This window comes from Globicephala melas, chromosome 3 (genome assembly GCF_963455315.2).
Source record: "Globicephala melas chromosome 3, mGloMel1.2, whole genome shotgun sequence".
Taxonomy (NCBI): domain Eukaryota; kingdom Metazoa; phylum Chordata; class Mammalia; order Artiodactyla; family Delphinidae; genus Globicephala; species Globicephala melas.
The window spans coordinates 126944285-126971107 of record NC_083316.1 but is presented as its reverse complement, the minus strand read 5'-3'; the positions used below and the strand labels follow the sequence as shown (position 1 = coordinate 126971107).

The 26823-nt window shown below is 43.4% G+C and overlaps 1 protein-coding gene across 6 annotated transcripts in view; it reads left to right on the top strand.

The window, feature by feature from the left end:
• The window catches only part of LOC115840783 (proton-coupled amino acid transporter 2), a 75507-nt gene that overhangs the window by 43985 nt on the left and 4699 nt on the right, over positions 1–26823 (top strand). For all 6 annotated transcript variants that reach the window (XM_060296506.1, XM_060296505.1, XM_060296509.1 and 3 more), the window contains 8 exons: positions 2704–2869; positions 6064–6154; positions 6775–6863; positions 7413–7508; positions 11162–11246; positions 14541–14759; positions 16370–16468; positions 24723–24889. In XM_060296506.1, coding sequence (XP_060152489.1) covers positions 2704–2869; positions 6064–6154; positions 6775–6863; positions 7413–7508; positions 11162–11246; positions 14541–14759; positions 16370–16468; positions 24723–24889 — 1012 coding nt within the window. The remainder of the gene's footprint in view (positions 1–2703; positions 2870–6063; positions 6155–6774; positions 6864–7412; positions 7509–11161; positions 11247–14540; positions 14760–16369; positions 16469–24722; positions 24890–26823) is intronic.

Here is a 26823-nt window from a genome sequence, read left to right as displayed (position 1 = left end):
GGGGCAATTCTTCCTAGGCCATAGAGTAGTGGAACTCAAACTCTGGTCAGTATCAGAACCACCTGGGGAACTTGGTAAAAATAGAAAGGCTCGAATTCTCCCTACTTCAATAAGTCTGGGTCTCTGTGTGCTTTACTATCTCCCCAGGTGATTCTGATAACACACCAACTTTCCAAACTGCGGTAAAAGAATAAAAAACACAAGGTTCTCTGTTTACTTTAAAGGGTCATAAAGATTCTCATTACTTAAATCCCATTTGTTCCACCTTCTATGGAGAGGTCAGGCAGTTCAGGCTGTCCTCACATAAGTTGTATGTGCCCCAACCCAAGAGGAGCTGGACCTGCGTCTCAGCATCCAGTGGGAATGAAAAGCACAGGCCCTGGGGTCCTCAGTCCCTTGGAGGCCCTCTATAATCTAGTACCTATTTCACCAGGGGGGAAAGGGGAGCAGTACCTTTCCCAGGATCACAATGGTAGAGCTGTAGTGGAACCCAGAGCTACAGATGCCTGGACCGGTGCTAGATGGGCTTATTTTGGAGGCTCTCGTCCTGGAAGAATCCCTCTTGCCTGCTGACAGGTGGTACAACAAGCTGGAAGTCTGCAGGCAGTGCCCTGCAGGTTTTCTTGTAGGTGATGATATCTGGGAAGGGCCCCAGCCAAATTCTAATATTCCAGCAGCCCTGTTCCCAAAAGCTTGAAGATTAACTCAGGGTTATTCTCCAAACCTGGAGAGGAAAGCAAGAACTAGTATTTTTTTTTTTTTTTGGCCACACCACATAGCTTGTGGAATCTTAGTTCCCTGACCAGGGATTGAAGCTGGGGCCACCACCACAGTGAAAGCGCCAAGTCCAAACCACTGGGCAACCAGGGAAGTCCCAAGAACTATTCTTTTTTTTTTTTTTTTTTCTTTTGCGGTACGTGGGCCTCTCACTGTTGTGGCCTCTCCCTTTGCGGAGCACAGGCTCCGGACGTGCAGGCTCAGCGACCATGGCTCACGGGCCCAGCCGCTCTGCGGCATGTGGGATCCTCCCGGACCGGGGCACGAACCCGCGTCCCCTGCATCTGCAGGCAGACTCTCAACCACTGTGCCACCAAGGAAGCCCCCAAGAACTATTCTTATATCTGAACATCTCAAGACAATCTTATTTACTGATCTTGTTGCCTGAACAAGAATAAAGAACTATCGGTGGATGAGATCTGAGATTAACATCACATTATGGAATCTCTGCCGCCCCACAGGCCAGGAATACTGCCACGTAAATGGTGCTGGACAAGGGAATAGAGGATGTTTCTCAAACCACAGTGAGTGTTTCAGTTGATTCAGGGCAAGAAACTTGAAGATTGGGGCAAGGATTCAAACCAATAGGTCAGTGTAGTGGTCAAAGCCTCAGCCTTCAGAGATAGAAAGATCTGACTAGGGTAGAGTTTGGGCTCTGCAGAGGATTTGCTGCGGCCTTGGGCAAGCTATTCTTTACTTCCCTGAGCCTCAGTTTCCACATCTGTAAAAACAAAATAACAGTGCTACCCAGAGAAGTAGACAGGCTTTGTGGAGTCTGAAGCTTATACCACTGGGAAGGGGATTGGGGGTAGCAGTAAGGGGTGGAGAGCGCCTCTTTAAGAAAAAGAACACAAAATTACAAATTCAAAATTGCATGTAGGACCTTGGAAAGGGTCCCGTGTGAGGGAGGGGCCCAGACAAATCTGTCTTGAATGCTACCAGTTAGCTGTGAGACCATTTAAATAAAGCTCGTGGCACATGAGATGATGACGTGGGGAATGGTGTGTCCTGAGTAAATGCTATGATTTTGAGGGAGGAGGAAATTTTGGCCCATTCATCTGTCACTGAAGCAGAGATAATGACAGAGAACGGAAACCTCCAAAGCCTTCTTTAGCTGCAGAGTTCTGTCCTGACTGCCACATGTGACCTTAGGCAACTCACACCCTTTCCTGAGACCAGCGCTAGGCTAAGGGTTGAACAATCTCTGCCTCTCCGTCCCTTTGCAAAAGAATCCCCACTCCTCTCTCCCTGGAGCCTCACAGAAGCTAAGAAGCAGTTCGAGGTGAGTAAGTGCTCCTTTTTTTCCAGCTTAAGAAAGGGAGCTCCCAGAAGGATGCCTTAGAGCAGGCATGCAGCCAGTGAGAAGCGGAGCCCCTGCCCCAACGGAGGTGGCAGGGCGGGATAGATATTCTCTTGGATGTAGAAATAGGTTATTGGCTAAAAAGCCTGACGCGTTGGGCTCTCGTCCCTACTCTGTCACTTTTTTAGCTATGTGACCTTAGGCAGGTCCCTTTAGTTCAGATCCTGATTTCCTCATTAGTTAATTTATAGGACTAAGTGAGAAAATATAGGTAAAGCACTTAGAAGAGCATCTATCCCTTAGTGAAGTGATTAATAAATAGTAGTTATCAAAATGATCAGTGTCGTAGTCGCTGTTGCCGTTACTGTTGCTAGGTAAGCGGGGATGACTCCCTCCGCAGTGCCCTCCCCTCCTCTCCTCCTCCTCCTGGCCATTGCTCCTCTTCCACTGGGCTTCTTCGGGGCAGGAGGCGCACCCTCCGGCGGAGGTGGGCGGGGCCTCGTTCCCGCTTGGCCAGCGCCTGCTAAGGGCACAAGCCGCCGCTGAGCTGGGGTTTGCACCTGACTGGACACCTTCCTGCTCAGTGTAGACCCCACCATCACCGGGAGCCCTCTCTTTGTGAACAGCCATGTCCATGACAAAGAGTGCCGGGGGTCCCCAGGGAGCTGTTGACCTCAAACTGGACCTCAAGCCCTCTTCCGAAAGTGCCAAGAAGTTGCAGAACAAGGATTCCAGTTTCTTGGATGGAAGCCCTTCTGAGTCGCCGGACTTGGAAATGACCAAGGGCATAACGTGAGTGCTCTTTTCTGCCATCCCCAGTTCTGCCTTCCAGCCTGGAAGCTTGCAGTGGCAAAAACCCTGAGGCGGGTGTGTCTGACCCCCAACCCATCATGCAGCCTTGGGGAAACCAGAGCTGCAAAAGGTACAGTCAGAGACTGAGTCAACTTGAGAACGTAAAGGGGCAGGAGGGGAGACTGTCAGAAAGCCCTTAGGATAGAGTGATGTAGCCCCCAACATGTGCAGGTGGGGAAACTAAGGCAAGTTACCCCAGGCCACACACTGGCTCATTGGCAGGATGGGGGCTGGACTCCAGTGCTGGCCCTAGAGTCTGTCTGTCTGTCTGTTTCTTTTTAATTGAAGTATAGCCCTAGAGTCAGTTTTGCTCCTGGCCAGTCCTGAGAATGTCCGGGAGAGGGGCAGAATCCCCAGCCTCTTGGTGGAGAAGGTGACACTTGAGCTAAAACCACAGACAACCAAGCACTGCCTCCTTCCTGCAGTTACCCGGGCCTGTGCTTCCATTGACAACTGCAGTGACAACATCAAAAGCGCAGTATGTAGAACAGTCTAGTTTCTTCCACCTCCCTGGGGTATGTGTGGGGGGAAGTGGGGGGGTCACTCATGAGGCTTTCAGACCGTGATAAGGAGGGGTGTACTGGAAGAGTTTCGGCAGGAAAGCCAAGCTCCAGCTCCCTTCGCCTCCACCATTCAAGCAGCGTGGCTAGTTCACTGAGGAAAATGGGTGGGGCGACTGGCTGGCGTGGTGGTCAGGTTCCGCAGCTTGATGACGGAAATGTTGACCCTGTCGGTGTAGTAGAAAGGTCACTTGCATCCAAGGTGTGAGTCTGCTCCTTCTTTCTCAAAGCCTCAGTTTTCCCCATATGCAAAATGGGGACACATTGTGAATTTAAGGAGGTTGCCTGTGGCAGTTACATCTGAAAGGTTGAGTGTTATGTGGGTCGGGGGAGAGTGTGCAGCAAAGAGGGAGAAAGAGGCAGGCAAAGCTCCTCCCACTGCCACCCTGTGGGACCATTCAGGGATGGACACAATGACTGACGTTGTGACGGGGTTCACTTGCCCCAGGACTAGTCCCCCAGGGTTGCTAAGAATTCAGGATCCTGAGGGTGAGATCTCCAGGCCTTGGGGCCATCCACTACTGAGGTGGGCTATTTCTCCATCGGAGGCCTTGAGGGAACCAGTCCTGAACGGTTGGGTTGGAATAGTGACATCTTATGGAAAAACCCGAACGAAATTTTCGGCCAACCCAATAAGATATGGTTTGATGGCAACTTTAGCTACTTAAGAATCAAAGAAAGAAAGCAAGTCAGAACTAGCTCCTGGCTTGGAGGGAGGCAATAAACAGGTTGGGTAAGCATGGTACCTATGGAGTTAGCTCACCGGGGTTTGAATTCCCACTTTAGCTACTTACCAGCCTGAGCAAGTGATAGAACGTAGTACTCTAGTTTCTCCCCTGTGAGATAACAGTTGGCTCCTTCCCAGGGTGGCTGCAAAGACAATTTGTGCAGGAAGCCCCCAAGCTTAGTGCCCGTAAGCTGACTTCTGTGACTACAGTGACGGTCCGAAGTCACCAAAGGAGTTAAGGCTAGAACCCAGGTCTCCTGCCTCCCAGCCCAGTGCTTTGCACAGCTCACCACATTATTAAGTTGTCTGAGTGGCCCAGAGTTAAATTCAGATTTCCTAAGTCCTTTAGTTAGAAAGTTCCAAGTGACCCTTTGACCCTAGTTGCAAAACAAGTCCATCATTGGAGGGCCGTGGGGTGCAGTGCTCAATCAGCAATGTTGACACCCACAGGGAGAGAGAAAGGGACGCAGAGACTCTCCACCCTCTTTCTCCCACAGTTTTTCTCTTTAACCCTTAACAAATAAATGGGCAGGTCCTCAGGAAGCTAGAGGATTCAGGGATTAATATAAAGAACATTTATATTAATCCCTGAATGTTTGAGGCAGTTCTTCCAAAAATATTCCTCCTAACATTCATAGAGGCTCAGCAGAGTGGACATGTTGCCCAAGATAACACAGCTAGTTAAGTAATAGATCAAACCCATGCCCCCGAAGTAGAGGTGTGGAGTCTTAACCACTAGACCACCAAGGAAGTGCAGCCTTGGGTTTTAATCCCTGGTTTGTCCAACCCCAGAGACCAGGCTCCTTCCATAATACCTCTGCTGTTCTTCATAGTAAGTCTCTTCACTTGGAAGGCTGTCATGGGGAATTTCCAAGGTTTCTCAAGTTATAAATGTTAACCCGATACTCAGCTTAACCTTGTCCAGGTAAAAAGAGGTGTAAAAGTAGGTTGTTTAGTTAATTCACCACCAGAGAGGATACCTCCCTAGAACTTTACCCCGGCTGGCTTAGACCTTGTCTTCTGGACCACCTTCACATCTGTCTTAAAAGTCTGAGTGTTGGGTTTTGTTTTTGCCGGAGGTAGGAGACTTGCCATTCCCCAGTTTGATGTCCTGACCTGAGGGAAAAAAAAAATCCCTCTGGAGCCCAAACCCTAAACAACCCTGTCCCAACAGACCCCATCTGGGGACCAAGTCATTTGACCTCTTCATTAGTCACAATGATTTCTCTTTGCTGCCTGCCCTTTCTCCTTTTCTCTGAGTTCAGTCCTATATCTGCTACCAGTATTATGACCTTGGGCTGTTCGCTGCCCTCTCTGAGCCTTATTTCCCTCAATTATGAAATGGGGCTGTCCCTTTAACCCATCTCTCTGGGCTCCTTTCCGGGAGGCAGTCCAGTAAAAGTGGGATGAAGAACAAAGACTCTGAGGCAGTTCTGGGTTCAAATTCTGGCTCCCCAATATATCCTTAGGTAAGTCATTTTTTAAAAATCTCTATTCCTCAGTTTCCTCATCTGCAAAATAAGGGCAATAACCTGCTTCCTTGTCTTGACAAGAGGATTAAATGAGATAATACATGTAATCCTTAGCATAATGTCTGTTATATAGTAAGTGTTCTAATGGCATATATCAAGTGTTAGCTGATAAAACCAGGACAGTTCTGGGCAAACTGGGATGGTTGGTCACCCTACACGAGACCCAGCGTGCCAGCAAAGGCCGTGGAGACTGAAAGACAACCAGGAGCCCACCTATCCAGCTCAGCTCAGGTGTGGGCACGCTGGGACAGAATGCCTGTTGGATCTCCTCACCTCTGCACACCCATATGCTCATGTCTTTTTCCTCTCCTTTAGAGCATTCCAGGCCTTGGTTCACCTGGTGAAAGGTAACATAGGCACAGGGGTCCTGGGACTACCCCTGGCTATGAAGAATGCAGGCATCCTGGTAAGAGGGGCTGCCACAGGTGGGGCCAGTACAACTGGATGGTAGCAAGGAGGTAGGAGGACAGCCTCTAAAGGTTTTTAGTAGCCTACAGTGAGCAATCTTTCTGAAAGGCAGCTTAGTCCAGACTTGGAGTCTAGATATCTAGCCTAGGTTTGAGTTCTGACCCTGCCACAGACTTTGAGTGGCCTCAGCAAGTCAGTTGTCCACTGTCCGGGCCTCAGCTTCCTCCCCTGTGGAATGCAAGGGTTGGACTATGACTAGTTTTCCAGCTGTGCTCTGTAGAGCACTCGCTCTCAGGGGCACCTCAGAGGCCACTAAGGACCGCAATTCTGAGCCCTTACTCCTTCCACAATACCCCATTGTGATTACCTTTTGCACTTTCCCAGAGTACGACTTGAGAGCATCTTTGCAAGAATAGATAACATTGTAAGTCAAGTATACTTCAAGAAAGGAAAAAGAAAAGAAAGAATCGCTGTTACTGCTGAAAAGGGTTTGCAAACCAGTTTGCTAGAAAATTCTTTGAGTCCGGAATATTATCTGCACTACCAAATCTCTCCTGGCCGAGTTATTCACAAGTCCATTCTCTTCTCTCTTCCCTTGCCCCTTGGCCCTTCCTCCAGGTGGGCCCTCTCAGTTTGCTGGCCATGGGCTTCATCTCCTGCCACTGTATGCACATCTTGGTCAGGTGTGCCCAGCGCTTCTGCCACAGGTGAGGAAAACACCGTCCTCTTGTCACTTCCTTTGGTACTTGGTTCTCAGGGACATCCCAGAAGCATCCCACATATAACAAGAGTTCACTTCTTAATTTCTTCCAACAAGGCCAAGAAAAAGAGAAAAGCATTTGGGGCAGGGACCTAAATGCAGCTCTACCACGTGACTCATTAGGTGATCTCAATCAGGCCACTGTGCTTATCTGCTTGGCTCATCTATAAATTGGGCATAAACAATCCATGCCTAACCCTGCCTCAGAGAATTGTCATGAGGATCCAATGGGATCAAGGATATGAGAACCACTGTACCCATGCGAGGTGTGTATTATTACCCATGTTATATAGTCACCATCCCACTTGACAGGTAAGGAAAACAAGCCACCGAGGAAATACCACCAGGTGTCAAAACCTGAATTAGCACTTGGGTTTCTGCCCCAGTGTTCTTTCCGTTCTAGCTGGGTTCTGTCTTGCTATGTGTCTCCTGACTTTTCAGTATATTAACTTAATTTAAACTGCCTCTTGGTAACTGTATGCAGTCTCTCCTGCAGACTTAACAAGCCCTTTATGGACTACGGGGATACGGTGATGCATGGACTAGAAGCCAGCCCCAGCACCTGGCTCCGGAACCACGCACACTGGGGAAGGTACCTTGTTTTTGCTTTGCCCAAAGTAGGGAAGACATGTGGCTGTCAGGGATGCTCTATTCCCTGGACAGTTGGCTCGTGTAACACAGAACGCTGGACTTCACATGAAAGGGATTCAATGGCAGTCTTCCTGATCCAGCCCCACTCCTTGTATATGCAGGGTTCTCATTTCTTTGCTATGCAACTTGAATATCATTCACTTTTTCATTAAACCACATTTATGTAGTTGCGACTATGTACCAGGCCCTAGAAATACTGTGGGGAACAAGGCAAACAAAGCTTTGCCTGTGCAGAATCCATAGTCCAATGGGAAACACAGACCTTAAACAGTTTAGGACACAGTTACTTAATAGCCACTGGGATAAGTACCATGAAGGAAAGAAGTCCTAGTTGCTACCAAGTAGGTAAGGAGATGTACGTAGGTTCAGGTAGGCTTCCTAGGATGGAACAGTTGAGATGAGTTCTGAAGGAAGGCATTCTTAGGAATGAGGAATTACCTAGGGAAAAGTGGGCAGGAGCCTGAAGGGCCTTCCAGGAAGAGGAGCAAGCTATGAGGTCCTGAAGCAAGAGGGAGTATGTGACAGTTTCAGGTAGCTTGAGGGCAGATAGGGAGATGATGCTGAAGAAGGATCCGAGGGCCCAAACAAGCTGTACATTTTAGACCCTCTTCAAGGTCTTGTTCTTTTCTTAAAAGCAACCAGGAAACCATTGGAGGGTTTTAATCAGAGGCTTTCCTGTTTTAATCATATTTGCATTGTCTGAAGATCTGTCTGGCTTCTGTAAGGAGAAGAGATTGTAAGGGAGCAAGAATAGACTTAGACCCATGAAGAGGCTGTTGGCAATGTCCAGGCAGGTGACAGTGATGGCTGGGTCCAAGCTGGTGGCAGTGGGGATGGAGAAAAGTGAATTTGGTCATGATTTGGGCCCCAGGGTTGTGGGGAAAGGAAAGAAAGAGTCGAGGTTGACTCAGGCTTCTGATGACTTCTGTTTCGCGTATTCAAGCAGAGATGTCAAGTGGGTAGTTATATGTATAGGTTTGAACCTGTCTTCATGCAGGAGACACTGAAGTCATCAGCTATGATGCCAGGGGACAGAAGAGGTCTCTTAGGGAGAGAGTATATAGTGAGAAGAAAAGAGAGAAAAAGACCAAGACGTTGAGGGTTCCTTGGTGAGCTGAAGTCTACCTCCTGCAACCTCCACTTTTTTGCTTTTGGAGATGATGGAAACAGTCAACGCCTTCTGTCTCCTGGTACTTGGGACTAAATCTACCCTTTTGTCTTTGTTTTCCCACCTCTCCCCACCCTGTCTGTCTACTCTTTTCTACTCACCTCTAGATTATCAAAGTCTCTCTTGAACTGTGATGCCCCAAACTGCACTACCTGAGGCGTGCCTTGCTCATGAGCATCATGGGTCTGGCACGTCTCTTGACCCAAAGCCCATTCACATACTGAATTAATAAATTCAGCCTATGAGCAGACTAGGAAGGCTATGGGATGATTTCTAGTATTTTCCCAATTGTGTGACCCAAGAGGTGGCTTTTGCCTGTCGCAATGCGTCAGATCCTTCTACCTATTGTTGGGCATGTAAGGTAGATTTTCCTGCTCTATTTAGGAATTTCACTCCACTATTATCTCCTCTCCTATAACTTGAACTTCTTTTTTGAACTATGGGCTCTTCCTCTCAACATTGAAATGTGTTCATGTATCTCCATCTTAAAAATAATAAATTAATAAAGCCTCCTGGACCTTACACCGTCCTCTATCTCATATTCATTATCTGATTATTCAACAGATATCTATGAATACCTGCAGTGTGTCAGGAAGTGCTTTAGGCAGTGGGTTTACTACGATGAACAAAACGGGCACCTTCAAGACTGGAACTCACACTCTAGCTTTATGAAAGAATAGCCCACCCTCTAATTTTACATCCATACACCCCATTCACACCTCCTTCATGGATCACCTGGCTTTCCTGTCCTATACTTCTACTGAAGTCCTTTCCATCAATGTCCTAAAGGACCTCCCTATTGTACCTTCTTTGCCCTAGAGAACCTCTCAGCAGCAGTGGGTACAATTGACTGTTCTCTTCTTCAGACATTCTCTCTTCACTTGGCTTCTGTTAAACCCTTTTTCATCCTAGTTTCCCACCTACCTCTCTGGTCATTGCTTTGCAGGCTTCTTTGTTTCTGTCCTCCCTTTAAATGTTGGTGTTCTCTAGGGTTTGGAATGCTGCCTTCTCTTCTCACTCTGCACACTTTCCAACGCTAATTTGCCTTCTCAAGGCTTTATCCATCACTGACAAATCAACATTTCCAGACCCCAATATGTGGTTGTCTCCTGAATGTCTCCTGTAGGAACCTCAAGCTCAACAATACAGGTACTGAATGTGCCATTTCTTCCTCTTCCCGTAAAACCTGTTCTTCCTTCTGAGTTTTCCAGTTCATTTTGTTGTCCAAGCTAAAAACTTGTCACTCACCTTAAGTCACGTCCTTTTTCCTTCCCCTAGATGTAGGTAGTCACCAGGTTCTGTAAATTCTAGTTCCCTAGTATCTCTTAAAATGCTTTCAGTTCTCTCACCCTAACAGCTACGTCTTTGTCCAGGTGGCTGCCATCTTTCACCTCCATTATCTGGTCTTCCCATCCTCAGTCTTGCCCGCTCCAATGGACTCTCCACATGGCAGCTAGAGAAATCTGCCTAATCCCTCTGCTGAAATGCTTTTTCCTCACTACTTCTTCACCATCTGCCCCTCCTCTTTATTCCTTTTTTCTTCTCTCACTCTCTTTCTTCCTCTTCCCAAGGGACTCCCGCTCAGGTATTGGTTTTTTCTAAGAAGGCTGTCTGCTCTTTAATTCGGATAAAATGCCCTTTTTACCATGGCCCTTAGTACCATATTATTATTTTTTTTATTTATTTATTTCTGGCAGCACTGGGTCTTCGTTGCTGCATGTGGGCTTTCTCTAGTTGCGGCGAGCGGGGGCTACTCTTTGTTGCAGTGCACGGGCTTCTCACTGCGGTGGCTTCTCTTGCTGTGGAGCACGGACTCTAGGTGTGCAGGCTTCAGTAGTTGTGGCTCGCAGGCTCTAGAGCACAGGCTCAATAGTTGTGGCGTGCGGGATTTGTTGCTCCACGACATGTGGGATCTTCCTGGACCAGGAATCGAACCCATGTCCCCTGCATTGGCAGGTGGATTCTTAACCACTGCACCACCAGGGAAGTCCCGCCATATTATTTTTTATCCATCTCACCCACTAGTCTCTAAACCACTAGAGGAAAAGACCACGTGTTATTTGTCTGTGTATCTTCAGTGCCGAATATGGTGTCTGGCACGTGGTAGGAAAAAATTTTAATGATTGCTAATAAGTTGTGCCTATTGCCTTACATCAATTAGTATCAACACAGAGCTGGGTATGGGGCAAGGTTCCTGATGATGAAGAATTTTACCACTGCTGAGTTGAGAGTGTGGAGGTGGTTGAGAAACATGTTTTTCAAAGAACTATTGTTACATCCCTTCTACTGCCCCATTGTTGATTGTGGTAGCAGGACCGAGGGTGCTGGTCGAGGGTTACCAACCCCTGGGAACAGAAATGGAAATGACAAGCCAGCTCTTCTTTTATAACAAGTTTTTTTCTTTTTCTCTCTCTCCTCTCTTTCAGGCGTATCGTGAGCTTCTTTCTTATAGTCACCCAGATGGGCTTCTGCTGCGTGTACATTGTGTTTCTGGCTGATAATTTAAAGCAGGTAGAGTCTTCTAGAGAAGGTGGGAGGGAAAAGAACATGGAAAAGGAGGGTCCTCTTTCTCTAGTTGTTCAACAAATAGCTTCTTCTCTTTGGGCCCTAGTATCCTCATCATACAATGAAGAAAGTTAAACTGAGTGTTATCAAAGAACCCAGGCTTCCCCCAGTTCACATATCTGCAGATTTCTGTAAGTGGTTACTTTATCCACAGTACCCTTTGTCCAAGAGTTGTCTCTAAAACTGGACCTGTCCTCAAGGTTGGTCTTTAAAATTGAGCTGGAAGTAACCTTGGATTTTGTCAATCGTCCTGCCTTGGTACGTAATCATCCTTAACTCTTCTTAAACTGATACAGGTCTTTTTGAATAATACCTAATCTTTGGGCCATCTGTATCTACCTTTAGCTGTTTAATCTCCTTGGTTTAACAGTTTTTTTGTCCCCGAGAAATTCTTCTGATCTAACCCAATATTTATCTTGGAGCAGTTTGAGCAAAATAATGTGGGTAATAACAGAGGCTATCCTTAATCAATAAGCTTAAAAAAGAAAACTATTCTTCAGGGCTCTTTTTCTGTTTATAGTAATACCAGAAACTTGGAAATGTAAACAAAAAATTAAAAAGAAGGAAAAAAAATAGTAAGAATTCAGAATTAGCTTCTATTATGTGTCAGGTACAGTGATCATTTTATAAGTTTTCCCCCATTTAATTCTCTCCATGGTCTTATCAGAGTAGATACTATGGTTATTCCCATCTTGCAGATGAGAAAACTGATCTTATGAACTCTATAATGTATATAAATATGGTCACAGAACAAAGGTTAAAAACACAGGCCTTTTTAACATCACAGCTCAAGTTTTTAAACACTGTGCTATACTGCTTCTTAAAATAAAACAAAATTATTCTTAATCCAACCACTCATGGATGGTTTTAAATGAGTATTAACTGATTAGCATTTTTAGATGTCCTTAAACTTTTTAGTGTAATTTTTAATAGTTTTATAATTTTCCATCATACAGATGACTTAGTCTTTTATCATCTGATATTTTCTGTTTTTCTACTATAATCTGTACAAGTCTTTGTATAACCCTTTATTACTTTAGTATATGTATTTTTTAAGTAAAATTACTGGGTCAAGGAATTTGATTTGAAGGCTCTTAATTGCCAGATTGCTGCTTGGAAATCAATCTGACATTAGCAGAACTTTATCAATCATCTGTCTAGAGACAAGGTAAGCACTGTCTCAAGGAGTTTGCAGACTAAATGGGATGTGCTCTGAGACATATAAAAAGCTAAATATCAATATAATATGTCGGTGTTGGGTCAGGACTCCACTAACACCCTGAGGTTGGGGATGCTTAATTGTGAACTAAGGGGCAGAAATGTATGGGAGCAGGAGAGATCATTGGAGCAAGAGAAGCCCCCCTTGAGGAGATGCACCTGAGCTGGGCATTGAAGGGCAGGTTGGAGAAGTAGTGGCAGCCAAGGTGGGAGGAGGAATAAACACCCGAAGGCAGGAATGTACGGGACTTGCTCAGGAGAGGCAATACAAGTGGTTGTAGAAGAAGGTGTGGGCCTTGGGAGAGGAAGAGCTTTCACGGTTGAATGGGTCCGTTTATGGAAGGCCTTGAATACCTGGCTAATGTTCCAAGTATTTTTCCTACTGTAGTGAGGAATCAGAAAAAAACAAGACAATGATTTATTTAAGTATTCATGATGTGTTAAATGAAAAGGAGATTTATTTATTTATTTATTTATTTATTTTTTAATTTATTTATTTTTTTATTTTTTTAATTAATTAATTAATTTATTTTTGGCTGCATTGGGTCTTCGTTGCTGCGCATGGTCTTTTTCAAGTTGCGGTGAGCAGGGGCTACTCTTCGTTGCAGTGTGCAGGCTTCTCATCGCAGTGGCTTTTCTTGTTGCGGTGCAGGGCTCTAGGCGTGCAGGCTTCAGTAGTTGTGGCTCGCAGGCTCTAGAGCACAGGCTTAGTAGTTGTGGCACACGGGCTTAGTTGCTCTACAGCATGTGGTATCTTCCTGGACCAGGGATCGAACCCATGTCCCCTGCATTGGCAGGCGGATACTTAACCACTGCGCCACCAGGGAAGTCCCAGAAAGGAGATTTCAAAATAAGAGTGTATACTATAATTTCAGTCTTGTAAAATAAAAAGGATGCGTGTAATACATGTAATTTGTGATACTGCATAGAAAATGTACAGATGAATATATTGCAAGGCATTACCATGGCAACCCATAGGTACTGAGATTATCATTGATTTTACATTTTCTTCTTGCTTAAATCTAGTTGCTAATTGTTCTGCAGTGGACTGTGTTGCTTGCACAATAAGACTGTAGTCATTAAGTCATGTTGATTCCAAAGGAGGGTGGTACCCTCCCTCCTACCCCCACTTTGCTGGGAGGTATTTGTACAGCGTGCAGGGAGTGTTCCTTGTTTGTCGCAGTGACGCGGAGATGCTAATACCTTTTACTGGGTGGCGTCCAGAGATGCTAAATGTCCTGCAGTGAATGGTCAGATGCTCACAAGGAAGAGTTCTCTCACTCAAAATGTCAGTATTGGTCCAATTAAGAAACAGTAAGTGATGAGCTTTTTTGGTTATAAGCAAAAGAAACAGATTCAGTGGAACTTCAGCAGAAAATGAGTTTAGTGGAAGAATATTAGCTAACTTCCAAAATGACAGAGAAAACTAAAAAAAAAAAAAATGGGTCTCAGAAAAGGACCGGAACAGGAACCAGGGCAGCTAGGGGCATGTCGATAGAATTGATGAGCAGTCTCCTCAGGGATTCCCTATCGTAATTACTGTTTGCCCTTTTCTAGGTCTGCCTTGTGTCACTTTGCTTGTTATTTAGATTCACATTCCAGGGAGAGATGTGAGTGCCTGTGCTTGAGTCAGAGGCAGTGCTTTGGCTCTGCCACATGATTGTGATTTACAGTCCACCAAGGTTGCATTCAGGTGAGAGAATGCACCAAAAATAAATGAAAATCAGGAGGAATGGATGCTGCGTTGCCAAAAGCTAACAAATGGCCACTCTAAGTTTAGGTATTTATGTTTATTAAGTTCGTTTTTTATTAAAGTTATTTCTGCAGCCTCTTTTGAAGAAGTATGGTGCAGAAGATTTGCAATAAGAAATCCTAAAGTCACTCTAACTCACTCTGAGACCCTGGCACGTGAGACATGCCAGCTCTTTGTGAGGGGGTCTGATTATGGGCCAGGCTCTGAGCTAATGATGTGGCCAGAAAATTCATTGAATCTTCTCCTTGCTTTTCCCATTCGTCTCCCAGGTCGTGGAAGCGGTTAATAGCACAACCAACAACTGCCATTACAACAGGACAGTGATCCTGACGCCCACCATGGACTCGAGACTCTACATGCTCGCCTTCCTGCCCTTCCTGGTGCTTCTGGTGTTCGTCAGAAACCTCCGAGCCCTGTCCATCTTCTCCCTGTTGGCCAACATCACCATGCTGGTCAGCTTGATCATCATCACCCAGTCCATCATCCAGGTTAGCACACCACACTCCTCACTCCTCTAGTGGGTGGAGCCTTTTATCAATGATAGACTGACACCTGGGGCCAGCCCTGAGGGTAGATATATATGCACTTCCCTCTTCAGCTTAGAGCCCACTTTACTGTAACATTTCTTCCACAAAGCTGTCTCTGCGCACTCTCATTTTTCTGGGTATCTCCTCTATGATGTTGCTTCTCCAATACTCGTTTTATGTCAAATCCTGGTTTTAGAAAAAAATTATGCTTTGCAAGGAAAATATCTTGATTGGTTAACTACAGACCATTCCTGTAATGGTTAGATAGCAGCAAAAGGCAGATAAAAAGCAGGATTTTCTACCACAGCTAAACCTTATAGAACTAGTCTTATATCCTCTAAGCTATAATTCCAAGTAATTGCAAAATTACCCCTAGGGAACTCAAGAGAAAACAACAACAACTAATATTTAGTCACAGAGGTATAAATAGAAAGTCTTGAAAGACCACAAACAAATCTATCATGATGTAAATCACACGTCTTTGAAGTTGAGTATGGATATTCATTTTCCCTCAGTTTCCCACCTTTCTCTCTTTTCTAATTTTCATTTTATAATGGACAAGCCTACGTAGAAATTTAAATCCAGAAGACCCTTGGCATGCCTAATACCTTTCAGATGTTTTCCTCTTTCAGAAGTCACAAGAAAAAAACGTTATTTTGTCCATGGAATTTAGTAAAAATAAGAGATGAGCCAAATATTTTAGGATAACCACAGATAAGTCTTAACGCAATATTGATAGCTTCTACAAAATTGAATTTCCCGATGAAATAGCTACCTCTGATTTATTTTTGGACTATTCCAGAGGTTGCTCAATTAGAGATATTGTTCTGTCATTATTTTCACATACTAGGTCACAGGGTACATAAAATATTTATTCCACACACTTTTCTTCTTCTGTTTACAGCTCATTGAAGAAGAAAAGGGGACTTTCATATGTAACGAATTACTTTGGGCTCCCTAGAATATCACTGTAACTATAGTCAAAGTAATTTCCCACGTCTATAACCACTGGTACATTCAAAGTGTTCTTGGGGGGCTTCCCTGGTGGCGCAGTGGTTAAAAGTCCGCCTGCCGATGCAGGGGACGCAGGTTCGTGCCCCAGTCCGGGAAGATCCCACATGCCGCGGAGCGGCTGGGCCCGTGAGCCATGGCCGCTGAGCCTGTGCGTCCGGAGCCTGTGCTCCGCAACGGGAGAGGCCACAACAGTGAGAGGCCCGCGTACCGCCAAAAAAAAAAAAAAAAAAAAGTGTTCTTGGGCACTTTAGGCTAGTACTAACCTGTGGTGGGCAAGATTGTCTTCTGAAGGATTCTGATAAACCAGACTCCCTCTGTGAGATCCCTGATCCTTCAGTACTTTGAGAATACCTTAATCTTTCTTTCCTCTGGCTCTTTGCTATTGGGAAGCGTTAAAATCAACTCTGATTGTGGCCTACTTCCTTGTGAAGTTTTCTGAATTGCTTGATATTCAATTTTTTTTATAATTCAGCTTTACTCTCAGAATACTCTTCTCTTAAGGGATCCCAAACATGCTTTGAGAGAAAATGTCTTTACCACATTTCTCTCCCCCATAGGGAATTCCAGACCCCAGCCGCTTGCCACTGGTAGCAAATTGGAAGACCTACTCGCTCTTCTTCGGAACAGCCGTTTTTTCATTTGAAAGCATTGGTGTGGTAAGGTTTCAATTGGGGTAGACTTTCCAAGGTGCTGTGGGTGGCCTTCTGAACAGGAGCTGGGAGCTCTGGGCTCTGTGTGCACGGGAGAAACTAACCTCTGACCTCACTTGGGTCAGGTGGAGAAACTAACCTCTGACCTCACTTTGGACCAGCAGGAGAAAGTAGGTTATAGCAGAGAGGTTAGAGCAGTCGGGAGAGTTTTATTCCTGTCCCAGTACATTTGTTAAACATTTATCTTCATATCAACATGTCTTTATTAATCTTTAAAAATCAAGAAAAATGGAGGTGTACAACTTAAATTACAGGATTTTTATGAAACATAAAGGAGTTTTAAACTGGAAAGTACAGTTTATTTACAGTGGATTATTATATAGTCTCTACTTCCACACTTGAGGAAGGATAGTGCTGTGTATAATTTTTTTTCTTCCAGTTTTATTGAGATATAATTGACATACAGCACTGTATAAGTTTAAGGTGTACAGCATAATGATGTGACTTACATATATCATGAAATGATTATCACAATAAGGTTAGTGAACATACATCATCTCATATAGATACAAAATTAAAGAAATAGAAAAAAATTTTTTTCCTTGTGATGAAAACTCAGGATTTACTCAACTTTCATATATAGAATAGTGTTAATTATATTTATAATTGACCTACAGCACTATGTTAGTTCCTGTTACTTACAATATAGTACTTCGATATTTCTATGGCTTTCAAAATGATCACCATGGTAAGTCTAGTTATGATAAATGTCACAATACAAAGATATTACATAGTTATTGACTGTTTTCCCTGTACTGTACATTTCATACCTGTGACTCATTTATTTTGCAAGTAGTAGTTTGTACCTCTATGCTTTTTAAGTTTACTTTTAATTTATGTATAGTACAATTCACTTTTATTTGGTGTACATCTCTTTAAGTTTTGAGAAGTGCAGAGTCATAGATGCACCACAATCAGAACACAGAACAATTCCCCCACCATAAAAAGCTCCCTTGTGCTGCCCTTTTTGTAGTCAACTTCCCCCACTCCCACTAACCCCTGGCATCCACCTTCTGTTCTCTGTCTCTATTGTTGCACTTTTTCCAGAATGCCATCCACATGGGATCATACAGTATGTAACCTTTTAAGCTTGGCTTCTTTCACTTAGCTGCATATATAGTCATCACGTGGTTGCATGCATCAGGAGCTTGCTGCTTTCTACCGCTGAGCATCCACTGTATGAGCAGTACCACAATGTGTTGAACCATCCCCTGTTTAAGGACATTTAGGTTGTTTCTAGTTTCTGACGATTATGAGTAATGCTACTGTAAGCATTTGTGTACAGGGTTTTGTGTGAACATATGTTTTCATTTCTCTAGGAGTAGGTTTGTTAGGTGACATGTTAATGTATCTTTAACTTTATAGAAAATTGCCCAACAGTTTTCCAGAATTGCTATACCATTTTGCATTCCCACCAGATGTATGAGTGTTAGAATTCCTTTGCATCTTTGCTGGTTCTTATCTGTGTTTTTAGTGTTTTTTTAAATTTTAGCCATTCTAATAGGTGTGTAGTGCTATTTGATTGTGATTTAATTTGCATTTTACTAATGACCACTGATTTTGAGCATCTTTGTATGGGCTTATTTGACATCTGTATATCGTCTTTGGTATAAGTGTCTGTTCAAATCTGCGAATTTTTAAAGAACTGAGTTGTTGTCTTTTATTGCTTAGTTTTAAAAATTCTTTATATATGCCAAATGCAAATCCTTTATTAGATGTGTAATTTGCAGATATTTTCTCTAGTCTGTAGCTTGTCTTTTCATTCTCTTAACATTGTCTTTCATAGAGAAAAAGTTTTAATTTTGATCAAGTTCAACATATCAAAATTTTTCATTTATGGATCCTACTTAGTTTATCTAAAACTTTAGTTTTATCTAAAACACTTTGCCTACTCCAAAGTCACGAAGACTTTTCTCCTATATTTTCTTCTAAATGTTTTGTTTTCATTGTACGTTTAGATCTATGATATATTCTGAGTTAATTTCTGTTAAAAGTGTTTATAGGTTGAAGTTCAATTTTTTTAAGGATGCCAATTATTCCTTCATCATTTGTTGAAAAGACTATCTACTCTCCACTGAATTACCTTTGCATCTTTTAAAAAGCTAATCGATATATGAATATGGGTCAATTTCTGGACTTCCTATACTGATTCATTGATCAATGTGTCTTTCCTTTCACGATACCAAAATATCTTGATAACACAAGCTTTACCTTAAAATCATGTAATATTAGAGCTCCAACTTTGTCCTGATTAATATTTGTGTGATACATTTTTTTCCATCCTTTTTATTTTTTTATTGAGATAAAATTCACCATTTTAACCATTTTAAAATATATAATTCAGTGGTTTTCATTGCCTTCACAATATTGCGCATTCATCACCACTGTCTAATTCCAAAACATTTTCATCATCCCAAAAAGAGACCCTATGCCCAGTAAGCAGTCAATCTCCATTCCCCTCTGCTCCCAGCCCTGGCAACCACAATCTTTGTCTTTTAATTGGTGTGGTTAGACCATTTGCAGTTAATGTAATTATTATGTTTATTAGGTCTGCATTTTATTATTTGTTTTCTGTTCTACCCTTCCTTTTGCTTTCCCGTTTTCTCTTTTTACCTCCTTTTGGATTCTTTGAATACTGTTTAGTATTCTACTTTAGTTTGCCCGTCAGAGGTTTGACTATATCTCTTTCTATAATACTTTTCATGGTTGCTCTAGGGATTACAGTATACATATATAACTTTTCACAGTTTACTTACAGTTAATATTTTATCATTTCTAGTAAACTATAGAAATCTTATAGTTGTAGAGTTTTTTTTTCTTTCCCCCCTTTTTGTTGTAATGACCATATGTATTACTGGTTTGGCCAAAAAGTTCGTTCGGATTTTTTTAGGACAAACTCGAACAAACTTTTCAGCCAACCCAATACATCTAAATATATCAAAACACCATCAGAAAAATGTTATAGTTTTTGCTTTCAGTAGTGCCACATGGCCCTTTTGATAAACTTACTAAGGGAAAAATAGTCTAATGTATCTATCCAGGTACCTACCATTTCTGTTGCTCTCTCCTTATTCCTGAAATCACAAGTTTCCCTCTGGCATCATTCCCTTCAACGTGAACAAACTCCATCATTATTTCTTTTAGACCGGTGACAAATTTTTTTCATTTTTTTTTAATCTCAGAATATCTTTATTTTTTGCCTTTATTCCTGAAGGATGTTTTTGCACAATATAGAATTCTAGGTTGGCAGTCTATTTTTAGCACTTTGAAAATATGGTATCCCTTCCTTTTGCCCTCAGTGGTTCTGCAGTTATTTGAATCATTGTTCCCTTATATGTGATGTTGGTTTTTATCTGGTTACTTTCAAGATACTTTTCTAAAAATCTTTGGTTTTCAGCAGTTGTATTGTCTGGATTAGTTTTCTTTGAATTTGTCCTGTTTGAAATTCACTTAATTTCTTGAATCTGTAAATATATGTCTTTTACAATTTGGGAAGTTTTCTTTTTCAAAAATATTTTTCTGTACCAATCTCTTTTTCTTCCCCTTCTGGGACTCCAGTGACCTGAATGTTAGACACTTTGATATATGTCCCACTATTTTCTAAGGCCCTATTCATTTTTTAAAATCGTTTTTTCTCTTTTATGTTCAGATTCAATAGTTCCTATTGATCTATTTTCAAGTTCACTGACTGTGTTCTGTCATTTACATTGGACCTCTCCAGTGGGGTTTTTCAGTTCTAAAATTTCCATTTGGTTCTTTGGTTCTTATTCCTTCAGCTTCGTTGCCAAGAACTTATATCTGTCCATTTGTTTCAACAGTGTTCTCCCTTACTTCACAGAGGATGGTTATAACACTTGCTTTAAAGTCTTTGTCTGATATTTTCATAATTTCTGTAATCTTAGGGTTGGCATCTGTTGTCTTTTCCCTTGAACAGTGTTGAGATTTTCCTGGTTCTTTGTATGTTGATTAATTTTAGACTGTATCCTACACATTTTGAATATTATTTTATGAGACTCTGGAGCCTGTTAAAATCCTCTGGAGCATGTTGACTTTTGTATTTTAGCGAGCAGTCAATCTGATTAGATTCAAACTACAAGTCCTGATATACCTTCAGTAGACCATGGTTTGAGTATCAGATTAGTTTTCAAAGACTTTGAAGTGATATTTGGCTTCACCTTGCTTATATGCTACCCAGGGGCCAGACCGTGGTCTGTCTACACAGTAGTTCTCAAAGCCTTTACTTTGATGCTTCACATCAGTTCCATACGTGTACAGCTCAGGGCTAAGCCCAGACTTCATTCACAGGGATGAAGGGAATCACTTTCTCTGGCTCCCTCCTTTCCGTGTTTTCCTGCACACTCACCAGTGTGCTGCACATTCACCCAGCAGCTTCTTTTTCTGGTCCTCTGGCTACAAAGCCAGGGTTTTAGTCTCCTTATACTCCTATACACTTCTTGTGACTGGGCCTAACTCGAGGGTGACCACTGAGAGTAAAAAGAGAAGAAAAGAGCAACAGGGATTCCTTCCAGGTCTGGCTTCCTGGGCATGTAACCTGTGTGGTCACATGGGCCCCTGCCTTTAAAAGGATTTCACACTTGGTTTAATGCCCTGTGTTCATCATCTTGAATTTCTTGATCTTTGACCAAGTAGCCTTGCATTGTCATTTTGCACTGGGCCCCACAAATTATGTAGCCAATCCGATTCCCCCTTTACTCTTTGGACTCCCAAAGTCCTCTTTCCCTGTTCCTCTGCTCCAAGAGAAAGAGTTTGTCTTGTCTCAGATTTTTAGGTGCCTACGTAACCACCACAGTCCCTGATACAACAGATTGCTGCTTTGTGACTGAGACTTGCCTTGGGGAGTATGGCCTGGAGAGTAAAAAAGGAAACAGAATAATAGGGATTTTCTCCATGCTCTCTGTCCCACAGGGTCCCCTATTTTAGGTCCCTCTGGCCAGAAAGAGGATTTCTTTTTGAGTTTTTTCTCTCTGCATCCACTACATAGTTCTAGGATTTGGGCTCTCCTTGAGTCTAAACTAGGAGAAACAAGAAGAAAAAAAATCAGGAAGCTCACTGCCATGATGGCCATTTTTACTGGTTTTGAGCAATTCACCTTCTATTATATACTTTTCAGAGTCCATGGATAGTTGCTTTATGTATTCTGTCCAGGGCTTTTAGTTTTAATTAGTGAGAGAGATATGGTGCAATGTGCTTACACCATCTTAATGGGACCGGAAGCACTTTATATATAGAATTTTGAACAGTCATGGCAAAAAGAAGAGTGGTTGAGCAAATGACTTTTGAGGCAGAATGTGCTGGAATCTTAACTTTAGTCACAGGCTAATCTCTGAACCTTAATTCTTCAACTATAAGATGATGATTCTACATGTTCAGTAAGTGTTTATGAACATCTACTATGTGCTAATGATTATTAGTATCAGAGTTCAAATTACCTTTAGAAACCTTCTATTCCAGTCTCTAATTTTACAGAAGAGGAGCCTCACCCCAAAGAGGGACAGGGTCTTGAGCTGCGTCACCAGCTGGGAACTGCTACAGCTGGTACTATTCACTCCCAAGCCAGAGACCTTCCCACTTTATGTGAATGGCCATTTAATCTCTTTGATTGTGGGGAGGCGCGGGGGGCGGAGGGAGAAAGCCAGTTACAGTAAATCTCCTACATACAAACCTTCAAGTTGGGAACTTTCAAAGATGCGAACGCAAGGAGTGAAACTGTGCAGCTTGCCCTCTGTCTCCTATTGCTGACGATACTTCAGCTCTACATCTCCCACCTCCTCTCCCTCCTCCAGTAAGTAACTCTTCTTGCCTGTTTACTCCATACCAGCCCCTGTATGCCATCTGTCGTACTGTACTGTACTACTGTACTTTTCAAGGTACTGTACTGTAAGATTAAAAATGTTTATTTTTTGTGTGTTTTTTATGTATTATTTTGTGAAAAGTATTATAAACTTATTATAGTACAGCACTATATAGCCGATTGTGTTAGTTGGGTACCTAGGCTAACTTTGTTGGATCTATGAACAAAGTGGACTTAGGAACGCGCTCTCAGAATGAAACTCTCTCTTATGTAGGGAACTTACTCTACTTAGTATGAGCTGGCCTTGTAAAAAGATCATCTTTAGCCTGGGGAATATATGCAACAAAAATGTATTGCAGGGTAGGAAAGCTCACGTTGGATTGCTCTTCACCTAATCCCCTGGACATTTTCCCAAGCACCTGCTGCATCTAGGAACGTGCACCTAACCCAGAAGAAAGTGGAAAGTCCCAGACATGCACTCCCCTCAAGCGTCTGCCATTCACATGGGGAGGGAGGGGAAGTGCATACAGGACAGAGAAGGATTTAACAATACAAAGGAATAGGTGCTAAGTTCTCACTGAGTAATAAACAAGCCCAGGGCTGTGGGAGTTTAGGCAAGATCAGGTAGAAGTACTTGGACTTTGGAGGACAGCCCTGGTTTGCAGCCTTCCTCTGCCACTTCCAAGCTGTATAGCTTAGTGTAAGTTATATCATCTTCAGAGCCTTGTTATAAAATAAGAATTACACCAAGTACCAGCTTCATAGAGTTGTGGTCTTTGCAGTATTACAAAATAATTATAGTTAACATTTACTAAGTCCTTACTGTGCGCCATTTCAATGCTCATGTAATTCTCCAAAAGATTCTAACAGGTAAGTTTTCAGATCAGGAAACTGAGGCACAGATCACCCTAATGGTGCATGAAGTGTGCTTAGCACATGGCTGGATCAAGGAGAAGGGGAAGGTGAGGGTGGGCCCTCGGTCAGTAGAAGTCTGAGGAGGAAATTTTGAGATGAGGCCAAAGAGTTGGTACCAAAGATAGAAGAGACCTTGGAATGCCCAACAGGCCCAAGAGGCAGGCTGGTCGCAGTTTGGATTCTCTTAGAGCCAGATATGCATCTGGGGAAGAAGGATCCTGAGAACATGGTATGTGGGGAAATGTGCCTCTGGGGAGCCAGGGCGCTCTAGTCCCAGTGCTGCTGCCAGCCCACTGCATAACCTGAGTCTTGGCCTTCCCATCCGTACAGAGAGGGGCAAGTGCACTAGAATTGGGAGCCTCAAACTCAAGTGCTTTTGGAAGACACCGTGGGTGGAGAAGCCAGGTATATGTCAGTGTGAGAGGGAGAGGTGGGCCTGGTAGGTGGAGAAAGAATGTTGTGCTTAAAGGCATTCATATTCAGTTGTCTGAAAGACTGGCCAAACAAAATGCACCTGCTGGCCAGATCGGCCGCCCCAGGGAGTTGAGCTCCTTGGTCTGGTCAACCTGCAGGGTGCTTCCAGCTCTGAACGGTCCAGGGATCATCTTGTGACTGCAGGCCTTCCTTTCCTTTTTTTTTGTTTTTTAATTATTTATTCACTTATTTTGGCTGCGCTGGGTCTTAGTTGCATCACGCAGGATCTTCACTGCGGCGTGTGGACTTCTTAGTTGCTGCATGCGGACTCTTAGTTCCAGCATGCATGTGGGATCTAGTTCCCCGACCAGGGATCGAACCCCGGGCCCGCTGCATGAGGAGCGCCGAGTCTTACCCACTGGACCACGAGGAAGTCCCTCTTTTTTTTTTTTTTTTAATTGTGAAATATACCTCACATAAAATTTACCATCTTAACCAGTTTTAAGTGTACAGTTCAGTGACATAAAGTACATTCATATTGTTGTACAAAGATCATCACCATCCATCTCTTTTCATCTTGCAAAACCAAAACCGTGTACCCATTAAACAATAATTCCCCATTTATTCCTCCCCCCAGCCCATGGGACTCACCAGTCTAATTTCTGACTCTGAATCTGACTACTCCAGTTACCTCATGTAAGTGGAATCACATAGTATCTGTCATTTTGTGACTAGCTTACTTCACTTAGCTTAATGTCTTCAAGAGTCATCCATGTTGGGGCATATGTCAGGATTTCCTTCTTTGAAAGGCTGAATAATATTCCATTGTATGTATGGACCACATTTTGTTTATCCATTCCTTCATCAGTGGACACTCAGCTTGCCTCCAACTTCTGGCTACTGTGAATAATGCTGCTATGAACGTAGGTATACAAGTATCTGTGCATGTTCCTGCTTCCGATTATTTTGTGTACATACGCCCGGAAGGGGCATGCCTTTCTTCTTTATGCTTGTGTTCCTCTTTCTCCTCCTCTCTTCTTACATTGGGCGTTTCTGTAGGTTCTGCCCCTGGAAAACAAGATGAAGGATGCCCGCCGCTTCCCAGTCATCCTGTCTTTGGGAATGTCCATCGTTACTGCCCTCTACATCAGCATCGGGACTCTGGGCTACCTGCGGTTCGGAAATGACATCAAGGCCAGCATAACCCTTAACCTGCCCAACTGCTGGTAACTCTATGGGCTCTCAGGCGGTAGGGACTCAGGGCCAGTGGGAACAGGAACATATAGGTCACTTTCTCCTCCTTTCCGCAGAAGGTAAACTGAGGTCTGGAGGGTCTCCACAGGGAGAAGCAGAGCTGACACTGGAACCGTGGGCTCTGGATTTTCTGTCCAGGGAGCTCTTCTTCAACAACAGCCTCCCATGTTGAGTGAGGCCTTGATAGCTAGCTTAGTATGAGGAAGGACATGATTTAGGAAGAGAGGGGAGAAGTCAGAGTCCTTGGTCACCTAAAGAGAGAAAGGAGGGGCACAGAGAAGGGCAAGAGGCAGAGAGTGGAGCCGGTGGGTGGCTCCAATTACATATACTAAGGCTGCACTACCAAGTCCTGCAGAGTAGCTAGGATGAAAAAGTAGTAAAACAGGAACCAATTGGGGAAGACCATTAGAATCTGGAAAATGTTTATATCAAGTGACCCAATTCATATAACAGTTAGCTGACCCAGACTTCAACACTGGATATTTAAATAGACAGATGAACCCCTATCACATTGTGCAGCACTTTCTCCCACACTGAGGCATGTCATTAATTACCAGGTGCCTGTCTTTTTAAGGGTCACTTGGAGGCTTAATTTGTCTAAATGGGGCTCCTTTCCCAAGTTGATCAATATCATTCATCGATCATTTACTGCATCCCAATTACACACAGATGCCAGTCTAGACACGTGGTGTGGAGGGTGCTGATGTGAGTAGACTATGATTTTGAGCTTCACTATCTTCCTCAGCTCATGGTCCAATGGGAATGGGGAATGGATAGTGTACGTACACAAATACAACATAGAACAGAAAAAGAAGCCCTCCAGAATAGTGGAGAGGACTTGGGGACTCCCAAGGAAAGAAAGTACATTGGAATGGGAGAACAGGGAATCTCCCTGTCCAATGAGAACTCTGTCCAAACAAGGACAACGACAGCACCTCTGAATCCAAGACCCAGTTACACCAACTCCTAGCTCATGGTCATGGATGGTTTATTTAACTTCTCTGATGTTCAGTTTCCTCTTCTAAAAAGCAGAGTTATCATGTGGATTAAGTTGGGCATGCCTAAAAGCATCTGCAATGTAGTACCTCCTCTAAAGATGGGAATTTTAAAAAATAGGTGGGGTTTGCACAGATGGAAAGGGAGTAGAGAGGGTGTTCCAGGCAGCAGAAATAGTGTGAGCAAGAAACACAGAGATGTGGAAGTTTGCCTTTTTAAGGAATGGAGTAAATATACACAGACACAGTCATACAGGTTTATTTAACGTGCCAGATGCATCTACCACATTAGTGGGCTAAATGAAAAAAGCCTTATCTCCATTGGTCAAAAAAGGCATCGATAAAACTCAGCATCCCCCATCACATGCTCTCCTGCCCCCAGTCTGAGGCCTGCAAGTAACCCTGCCTCTCCTTTTATCCCCCAACCCTCACACAATCCTCTGTGTAGACTACCTCTTCCCTCAAGGATTTGGGATTCTGCAGTTCATTCAACCACCTGGAAGCATTTGTTGAGAGCCTGTTATATGCCAGGTGCTTTGGGGGATCCAGAGAATTCCTAAGAAAAGAGATTACAGAAGACCAGATCTTTTAGACCCACGTTTTTTGGTCTCCACCCCTTATCACTTGTATCTCCCTGAGCAAGGTACCGGGCCTGAGCCTCTGTTTCCTAAAATCTAAAATTCAGCATCAAGTGATGATGGTTTATGAAGGTGTTATATATACCCATACCTGAGATTCTTTTTATGTAGAGATGACCCTCTCAGCGGTTTCCATTTGAATCTGTGATGGTTCACTCTATTTCCACTGCATGCTCTGCTGTGACTTCCTCTCATAGAAGGTCCCTCCCCATCATTTTCAGACAAGGAAACATTTGCCTATGGGACTGTTCCAAGGTCAGAGGTTAATGTACA